The sequence below is a fragment of the Dinoponera quadriceps genome, unplaced genomic scaffold (genome assembly GCF_001313825.1).
Source record: "Dinoponera quadriceps isolate SergipeBrazil2010 unplaced genomic scaffold, ASM131382v1 scaffold2183, whole genome shotgun sequence".
Taxonomy (NCBI): Eukaryota; Metazoa; Arthropoda; class Insecta; order Hymenoptera; family Formicidae; genus Dinoponera; species Dinoponera quadriceps.
This window is the reverse complement of record NW_014556922.1, coordinates 285,286-295,566: the sequence shown is the minus strand read 5'-3', so window position 1 is coordinate 295,566 and position 10,281 is coordinate 285,286. Positions and strand designations below refer to the sequence as shown.

The 10,281-nt window shown below is 52.4% G+C and overlaps 1 protein-coding gene across 1 annotated transcript in view; it reads left to right on the top strand.

Annotated features, from left to right (window-relative positions):
- Positions 1–1,320: 1,320 nt before the first annotated feature.
- The window catches only part of LOC106748393 (netrin-1-like), a 213,122-nt gene continuing 204,161 nt past the window's right edge, over positions 1,321–10,281 (top strand). Inside the window, exon 1 of the mRNA XM_014626848.1 lies at positions 1,321–3,069. Coding sequence (XP_014482334.1) covers positions 1,737–3,069 — 1,333 coding nt within the window. The 5' untranslated portion in view covers positions 1,321–1,736. The remainder of the gene's footprint in view (positions 3,070–10,281) is intronic.

The following is a 10,281-nucleotide window of genomic DNA, read 5'->3' as shown; positions in this document are numbered from 1 at the left end:
GGGGGGGGGGTCTAATTGAGAGAAGAATAAATAAGAGAGCGAGCCTTGGGAGAATTTTATCCCCGATCGAAATTTAAGCCCCGCTCGGCGGACCCGCCGAGATACTCGCATGATTGAGGAAAAAATCACGGGAGGAGAGGAGGTGAGGCTCGATGAAATTTCGCTCGGGGATTTTTTCTCTACCCGCTTGAAGCGAAAACGCGCGTGAATGATCCTTGCTTCAGCGTCCTCGCGAGAGGGACGAGATGAATCAAGCGGAGCCGGTCGGGCGAGGCATTAGACAAATGAATCAACAGAGGCGAGGTATCCCGGCGTGTAACGGGAATAGATAACATCAAACAATATTATGCCCGAATATGTACAGGGTGGGCGACGGTAATACGGGTGAGGACAAACTAACATGCGTATGCATGTCAGCGAAGACGACGCTGCGGCGGAGCGACGTTACACGACGTTGTACACGTGTAATATGCGCGCGTGTAAATCTCGAAGGTGTATGTAGGGAGATCTTCGTCTCACGAGGATCGCGGAGGCGAATCGCGCGAAATGAGAAAAGCTGGAGAATAATTTAATAATGGGACGCGGTAAGAGTGAGGAGCGGGGATAGAACGACGTCTTCTCTCTTCATCGTTACGTCGGCGGACTTTTCCCAGAAAACGAATCGTCAGAATAGGTCTGTCGGTCTTCCCTCGAGTGGTCGCGCGCGACATTCCGGCGAGTGATTTCGCAGAACGATAAGTATCGGAACGTAACGGTCAAAACTATGGAGGAACTTGCACAAGTATCGCGCGGAAGCCTGACGAATTTTCCTACACTCGAGAGAGAAAGATAGATTTAACGAAAAGATTTTAATTCGATCGAAACATTGGACGGAGCAAAAATCCACGGGATCATTTCGCCCGTAAAATCCTTTCCGGCGCGCCACGTGTAACAAAGAAGTGCGATATCGCGTGATGTGAAATAAGAAAGTAGCATCGCTGTTACGAGAAAGAGAGACAATCTCACTCGATACCGGTCACACTCGTTATCCAGCCTAATCGCCTTTGGCGCAATTAAAAAGCAACGGAGCGGGCCAACAGGTTAAAGCGGACGAAAGGCGGGCGGAGAGAAGGAAAAGGACGCGCACCCTCGACGGTGGCGATCGGCAGCATCCCCCGGCGCTGGATCCGTCGCGGGGTCGCGTGGGGGTCACGCCGGCGCGCCGTCCGATTGGCGAGAAGATGGAGTTCGTCGGTCGGAGGAAGACGGCGAGAGCGGGGGTGCCACGCACAGGGGGCCGCTCAGGGTGGAGGGGACCCGCGGACCGGAGAGGGACTCGCCGCGAGCAGTTCGGATGCGCACGGTGCGAGGACGGCGTTTCAGTTAGCGGCGAGCCGCTGTCGAGGTAGGGTTCGCCTTTGTCGTCGGTTTCCCCCGGGACGCGTTACTTCATCAAACTTCGGGCTCTCCGCGAAGGGTGAAAGTTCGTTATCCTCGGGAGTGAGTTCTTCCCCCGTTTCACGTGGAATCCCTCGCGGTGTGGAGGATTACGACGAGACCCGGGATAATGTGAGCGGGTCCGCGCGCGAGAGAAAAACGCTCTCGACATGAGGACGCGGAGCGGACTGTAGGACCCTCTCCCGGACGGTCCTTCCTTTCGGAAGGAAGAAGGCGCAGGGGGCGTGAACGGAGCATCTCTCTCTTCCTCCCTCTTCCGGCCGGCGACGAAGCTCAGCGCTCGAAGGCCGTTCCCCACGATGACGACGCAGCGGAGGAGCCCGCGCTGGCTCGTCCTCGCGACGACGACGATCCTGCTGCTGGTGCGACAGGCCCGCGGCGAGATCTACGCGAAGATGTTCTCCAGCCAGCAGAACCCGAGCGACCCGTGCTACGACGAGGACCGGCCGCGGCGCTGCATACCCGACTTCGTGAACGCGGCGTTCGGCGCCTCCGTCGAGGCGTCCTCCACGTGCGGCACCGGCGGTCCCACCCGGTACTGCGACGTGACCGAGCAGCCCGGCGGCACCGCCGGCTTCGGGCACTGCCACGTGTGCGACGACAGCACGCCCCGGCGGCGCTTCCCCGCGAGCTACCTCACCGACCTCAACAACCCGAACAACGTGACGTGCTGGCGCAGCGAGCCGCTCGTCAGCTCGCAGAGCTTCTCCGCGCCGCCCGACAACGTCACCCTCACCCTCTCCCTCGGCAAGAAGTACGAGCTGACGTACGTCAGCCTGCAGTTCTGCCCGCGCGCCGCCAAGCCGGACTCGATCGCGATCTACAAGTCGATGGACTACGGCAAGACCTGGCAGCCGTTCCAGTTCTACTCGTCGCAGTGCCGGCGCGTCTACGGCCGGCCGAATCGCGCCACCATCACCAAGTCGAACGAGCAAGAGGCGCGGTGCACCGACAGCCACCGGTACACCGGCGGGGACGGCCTCGGCCCGATCGGCAGGATCGCCTTCAGCACCCTCGAGGGCCGGCCCTCCGCCAACGACTTCGACAACTCGCCGGTGCTGCAGGACTGGGTCACCGCCACCGACATCAGGGTGGTGTTCAACCGGCTGCACATGCCGCAGCAGCCCACCAGCCAGGAGCAGGTGGCCTCGTCCTTGACCGAGGACCACCACTCGCCCGGGATCGGCCTGGAGGAGCTCGCGAAGCGCGAGCGCGAGGAGCGGCTGAAGAACCAGAAGAACGCGATCCTCCACGACCCGCTGGTCACCGCGGTGCCGTCGGTGCATCAGGTGATCGCGCCGCAGGAGTCCAACGAGGCGATCGACGCCGTCGTCAGGGACATGGTCACCGCCACCACCACCACCACCGTCGTCGCGAACGCCGCCGCGGTCTTGGCGGCCGGCGGCCCGGTCGCCGCCACGATGGCCCACCACTACGCCGTCTCGGACTTCGCCGTGGGCGGCAGGTGCAAGTGCAACGGCCACGCGGCGAGGTGCATCCCCGGCAAGGACGGCGAGGTCGTCTGCGAGTGCCGGCACAACACCGCCGGCAGGGACTGCGAGCGCTGCCGGCCCTTCCACTTCGACCGGCCATGGGCGAGGGCCACCGCCAGGGACGCCAACGAGTGCAAAGGTTCGTGCGATCTCCTTCTTTCTCCCTCTCTTTTCCCTCGGTAAGTTCTTACGGGAGAGAGCGAGAAACGAGACGCTTTCCTCCATCCACCGAAACTTGCCGAGGGATGTTGTTCTTTTCATTTTTACGTTCTGTTATGTTGACTCGTGTCTTGCGAGATTCGTCGAACTTTCACTCTGCGTGTATTACTGCGCGTTGTTTCTGCGAAATGCAGATCTCTCCCGGTGGTCGTTGATCGACCAATCGATCGAAACTTTTCAACGGGTTCTGGAGGAAGATCATTATCATTTTCACTCTTGCGTTTCATTATGATGAATCCTGTGTCGTAAAAATCCGGCTCGAGGTGTGCTCGTCGTGTACTCTTTACGAAACTTGCCTTTTTATCGATGTGCAATCGATCGAAGGTTTTTCCGCGGAAAAGTTATCTTTATTTTCACTTGCGAATTATGTTGTATTGGCTCCTGCGTTGAAAGAACCGTAGAAATTCAAAGTCAAAGTGTGTTACTGCGTGCCGTTTACGAAATGTATGGTTTTCACATGTGACGCAACTCGCGCGATGTTGGCATTGACGTTCCTCGTCGATACCGGGTGCAACGTGAATGAACGCGTTCGCTGCCGCGATCAAGGCGAAAGTCGCTCACTATAGCCTAAGGTGTATTTTTAGCAGCTGTACATATAATATAGCGCACGTTGAATGTATTGAATAGGCAAATTGAGTACTTTGCATGATGCGTCAGTCGCACATGTGTGACTGAAGGATGTCTCTCACGAGAGACCAGCCGTCGCGTACGTGTAACGGCGCGCATCTTTTTTTTTTATCCTATGTCCACGTTACCAAACTAAATCTATTCTTCACAGTCATACAAGAGGTATGTGGGGAGGTTTTCCTAAATAATTAAACAAACAAACCCTGCCGGCGGACGTGTTAATTAACGACGTTAGCGGCGCAGGTGAGCGGCATTATGATCTTATCGTGTCTACGGTCTCGTGTAAGACATATCTAATTGCGGTTGACGAATTAAACGTGTAATCAATAGGTAGACCGATGAAACCGGCCGACAAAAATATGCATCGAGGAGCGAATATATATTTACCCGCAACTTTGGTTGAGCTGAAACTTTGGTTAAGCTTCGGAGCGGTTTTTCCGCCGGATTTCATGTTATTCATTTCCACGTTACGCTACGAAAATCTGAGTTATTGGCTCACGAAAGAATGCGCGGTACTAAAAGCCCCGGCGGAATGCAACTCGCGCGGTTAACAATGCGTTAGAATCGCTCGCGGAACGGAAGAGGAGGTGACGGGGGAGTAGGTCGGCGACGTCGATCCCGAGGTCTGTTCTTCATAGCCGCATCCTCTTAACTACCTTGCGATCTTTCTATTGTCTTCTCTCTTCCACCGGGTGTCAATTATGTCCTCGCTTCGTTTCAAGTGACAGTGCAACTTTGCGCAACTTAGCAGAGCGATAAAAAACAGACCTCTCCTGGTCCGGCGGGTTTGATCTTTCATTCGTTCGCCTCGATACTTCGCGGCATCCGATAGGTCTCGAGAGATTGGGTTTTATCTTTTTTAGTTACGAAACAGAAGTGCATTCCCATTCTTTCTCCTCGTTACCGTTGGAAAAATCAATAATCATACGAGATCAGATTTATAATCGGGACGTTTTATAGAAAGATCCGGGCATTTAATCATTCGAGTGTGCTGACTCATGTGAGATCTGACATCATTGATTTTATAATGCTTCTCGCAACACCCTAAGAGTTAGATTAGATAGGATCCTATTTTGAGAATTCCTTTTGCCGGTCAATTGTAAATCCTCATTCATTCTTACGCGTTCAGACGGAAATGTAATATTTTTGTATGGTTTTTCCAAAGAGAATATTTCGTAAAAGTGTGCGAATTGTTCAAATTCGAGTGGAATTACCGTTAAGTCGATTCGAGTTCGTTTTCGAATCTAGAAGGTGTGAATTCGAACTGTTCGATAATTGTGAATTATCAGCGGTTCTATTTCGAGCCGGTCACATATTCTGATCGCTTCATATTAATCGGAAAATGATCAATGAATAGGCCACTGAAATTAAAGCTAGCTTCTTCAATTCGCTTTGTCATCCTTAACAAAATTATGCGTATAAAAGTGTTCTTTTGCTAAATAATTCGACATGGTCCAGATCATAAAATACAGATATCCGCTAAGGTAGATATTCAGTTTGTAAACGCTAAAAAAATACATGGCTTGTATAAATAATGAAATTGATTCCATAATTATTCAGATCTATGCTATGTATTGTGTATACATTTGTCAGCTTGTAAAATGATTCCTTCTCGCTCAATAATAATAATATTATCTCAAGATAACCTGGATGTATACACTTGGATGCTAGCCGGGCGGTCGAAAGTGACACCACTGGTATCTTATTGCTATCGTATCTTCATTTTCTCACGGTGAGGAGTTCGTTCGACTCGATATCGTGGATATCGCGGTGTTTCGGATGAAATCTCAGAGCCAGGTCGTCGACACCGTAGACCGGCGATGCCCGGATAGGGAGTCGCGCGACGCTCGTAGCCGGCTGAATATCTGAACAGCGTGTTTACGAGTGTTCAGATTAAACGGCGCGACGACGGCGACGGAGAAGCGTTTTCGCGCTTTCAGGCCGGCTAATCCCGCAGCAACTTCCGGGCAACGTATTACTTTCAGACCGGAGCGGCCGGCGCGAGAGAGAAGCGCGCGAGAAGATTGCGCGGTGTGCGCATTAAACTGTTATCTATCGCTTTACGATTGCAATATCGATTTAACGGTAACCGATTCTTTCTCTTTTTCCGCCCGCGGCCGGCAGCCTTCGCTCCATTTTCACCGGCTGCGAGTTCCTCCGTCGTCTCTCATCGTCGTCGTCATTTCCCCGACGATTCCATTTCGCGAGGAAAAAGAAGAGAGAAGAGAGGCGCGCGCTGCGATATCCCGCGACGTCGCGAACCTCGTTTTACGAGCTCTCGGGGCGCGCTAAAAATTTCCACACGAGCGAGCGTGCGAGCGAGCGATCGTTTTCGCCAAGCAGATGTGTTAATGTCCCTCTTAACCGGTGCTTACGCGGCGATATTAATTCGCGTGCGTTAATTCACGGGCGGGAGACGCCCGGATGTTCCCGACTTCATCGGGAAACATCGTCGTCGTCGTCGCCTTTCCCCCCCGTCCGGCATCTCTCTGTCCGGATTTTTCTATCCCCGCTCTCAGCGGGAAAATTTCATCGAGGTTCTCCTCGCCGCAACCCACGGGACGACGGGAGCGCTCGTGGTGAAACGGGGACGCCGAGTATGCGAATGTAAATTCCTTCTTAATTAGCAGCAGGCGGAGTGCTAATTCCCGGACTGTGCTCTCTCGTTAATATTAATTTCACGTCTCGATTTATCTGCGCGCCTTTCGCGCCGATTCGCGCCGGCACGAGGCTGATAAGAATTCCCGCGGTTATCTTCGCCCTCCGCGACGAAACGCCGGCGAAACTTCTTTATTTCACCCTGTACTTCGCGACTGTACTTCTCTTCGCGCGATCGACGGCTCGGGCCGCAACAGCGCGATCTAACCCACTTCCTCGAGAACTCGCGAACGAATTCATGCAACCACCATCCGAGATGCTCCCAGTTTCCGGACTCGTGTCTCAACTTCTCGCGGGAGGAACGCTCACGCCTTCGGTTTCTCCCCGAGTTTACCCCAATTTACCCGATCGGTTTCGTTATCGCGCTTAAATCCGCTCTGGACTCCCCGGTTCGCGCGAATATATCAATCACAAAGCATCGGCGGAAGCGCCGATTCGTCGCGTAATTCACCGCGTCGGTCGCGCACGATCGACAATCACGTATCATCGACGACAACGAGGCTACCCAAGAGAGAACGTATCGAGCGTATCCGACGCCCGTTGTTATTTGCCGGGGCCATATTTATTGAATTTCGGATCGTGGGGTGCGCGTCTCTCTCTCTCTCTCTCTCTGGAGAAATAAAAAATAAACACCGCAGAGAGAAGAAGCCCGATTCCGCGTCCCTTCTTGTCTATTCGTCCCTCTTGCTCCCCCCTCCTTTCCCTATCTCTCTTTCTCACCCTTAGCCCCTGCTCATCATCTCTCTCGAGCGATCCGGGAGTTAGGCCGTCGTACTCTCGGCTCACCCCTTAATTCGAAGCGGCGAAGCGTTGCCCCGCAAGTCTCGGAACGAAGGCCCGCAGAACCGAAATCAAAAAAGTCGAGGGTGAGGCCACCCTCCGACGAAATCGTTGCGAATCGATAACGGGACGCCGGTGTTCGCGGGAAGCGGATTTAATCGGATTTAATTGGATCGCGCCGATCGCGGGGAGGACACCGGTTTTATTTTCGGGGCGACCGGTGTGATCCTTCGCGGGGGAGTCGCGCGATAAATGAAGATCGCTTTTCCTCTTCCTTCTATTTTCTTTTCACCGGCACGGAGTGTCCTGCATACAACTCGGTCATGAAACCCACGAAGGAGAAGGAAAAGAAGGAGGAAAATCAGTCGTTGCGCGCGCACGACAGCCGACAGTACGGAGGACCTAATTTTTCCTGGAGGGGGGGGGGGACGAACGGCCGGGTAGAACATCGCAGCGGCCGATAAATCGTAAAATAAACTAGCGCGAAACGTTTGATCCGTTTGCGTGCGCAACGAATGCGCCATCTGAATTAATTAAATAATTGAGTCGCAGCGAGCCGTAACTAACGCTCTCCGCGCGGTTAACGCGCAACGCAATCCGCGACTCGATATCGGGAGCGCGGGCGAGAGGGCGGGGGGTGGGATCAACGGTTCGACGATACACCGATTAGAAACACATCGGGCTAATTAATTGGGCGACACGCCGTCGAGCGGAATGCAAAGCGCCGTTGTGCCGCGGCAAATCGAAACGACGGCATTTTCGCGCGACCGGCCGATCCCGTCGGTCGTCTCTTCGCGAGCCCACCGGCCCTTCGCAATCGGCCGCTCGCTCATCCGTGAGCAGATTGTCCTCGCGGAATTTTCATCGGGAAAACGTCACACACGTTTTTTTTTCTCCGTCGTATTCGTATTTCTCCCTCCGCGGCCGTACGCTTCGACGGATTGCGCTCTCACGCGTGCAGATAACTGTCGAGCGGTTTTCCCGCAACGAAACAAAGGGGGACACACGGGAACGGAAAAGTTGCGGGGGACAGGAGGGGAGATGCTCGCGTTTCGGAGGAGCACGCGCGATTCTCGACGTCACGTCGAATCACGCGGATGAAAACAAATTATTTTCGCAATGTGGAAACGAAACGAGCGTGGCGTGTCCGCGAAGAGTACGGTCGCGAGATGCCGCGGAGCGGGGAGCGAAACCGAAAATAACGCGCCGGCACACCGGGAGAGGAAATGTCGGAAAAATACAAAATATTGATTCCGCAAGTACTAATAACACATTTACAATAACACACGTATTTTTACGCTGGGAAAAAAATATGTGTGTGTGTGTGTGTGTGTGTTCCGACTGAGGAAATGTAATATATATTTTCTTAAATTTTGAGCCCTTCGTGAAAATGAACGTTTATTCTAATTTGATGAAAAAAACTATGGATTTAGATAAATATGTTAATTAGTATCCGCCGAGTAAACGCTTTTTATTTTTTCGAGTTTTACTCTCAGCGTAATTATCGGTGTTTGCGCGGGAATTCGCGCTCGAATAATTGGTCGACGTTAAATAGAAACTCGCTCGACTCTTGTTCACGATTTTCCTCGTCGCGCACACAAAGGGAAATGCGCGTAACATTTGAACAATGTCGGGTTGATATCGTGAGTCTCTATAAATTCGGTTCGAATCGTAAGATTCATCATATCACCAGATGGAACGGCGCGATCGATATCGCCGGGCAAATTATTTCGGCATCCGACAAAATTAATTTCGCAAAATTAATTTCTAAAAATATACACATGCTCGCGGAATTGTTGGCGAAGAGTTAAGCTAATCATCTATTCGCTGCGAGCTGTACAAAGGGCGCTCCGGAACTTTGGCGAAAGTATCTTCTTCGCGCGCTCGCCCTCTCCCCCTCCCTCCACTCTTTCGCAAAATCATATTATCTAGCATGAAGTTTCCCTCTCTAACCGTGGATAATTTGTAAAGGGCGGAGAGACGTTTCTTTCTATATTTTTACGTTTACCGTAGCATAACGAAACGCTGATGCTCAGCCGACGTGAGGTTTCTTCTCAAAGCATCCCGTCTCCGCGTTATTTCAACATATCATTTAAAGAGTATTTATTTCATTCTCACAGGATGATTATGCTTGAAAAGCGCCTGCCTGACCTGTAAATCCGACGCGTAACACACATTTCGCGCCGCCCGTAATCGATGAAACACACCCTTCCTTTCACTCTTTCACACTGATGGAAAAAATATTTGTTATATAAATATTTTGTAACTATAGTAAGAAAAAGATTATTTTGTCAACCATAATGGAATATTTACCGTCAGGAGAGCCATTTTTTTTTTCAGTAAAATGTCGCTATAATGTCGGTAACAATAACTTTGCACGCATATTGCTGCGTTACTATTTTTGTGATTGAAATCAAAGAAAGGGGCGAAAAATTATAATTCCTATCGGTCGCGTAAAAAAAGGCTCGCGTTTATATTATTCTCTTAGCGAGGCCAAAGCGAATTCATCCTCCAACCCGGAATGGCAGCGCGTATCGCCGACGAGCCCCTTGTTTGTATCCCGAATTTCGATTCGCCGTATTCCTGCCGGAGATATTTGCATCTCCCCAGTGGCGGCGAGGGTAAAGCCCAACACGCGGCGTCTGCCTCGATTATCGCTCGTCGTCGTTTTTCCCCCCTTCGTGCGGTGTCGTGCGTGCACGCGTGCATGCGTGCGGAACGTCAACGCGCGCGATAAATATAAAAAGAGCTTTCCAACGCGCGCGCGCGCGTGGTGTTACGTTCGAGGAAACGTCGCCATTAATTATCGTGCTTAATTAATTTCAGAGAGACGGGAGAAATTGCGCGATCGAGCACCAAATCCGGCCAGATCCCCCCTCCCTTCCCCTCCTCGCCCAATCTGTCGGCCTGCCGGCCGTTGCCCCGCTTCCCCCTCGGTCCGTTCGCTCCCCGGGGATCGGTTATCTCCGATTGACTCGTTGTGTCCCACAAAAAATAAGGAAGGGAGAGAAAACGAAAAGCGAAGCTACCTATTAATTAATACGCGCCGCGAGCCCGGTGATTTCTC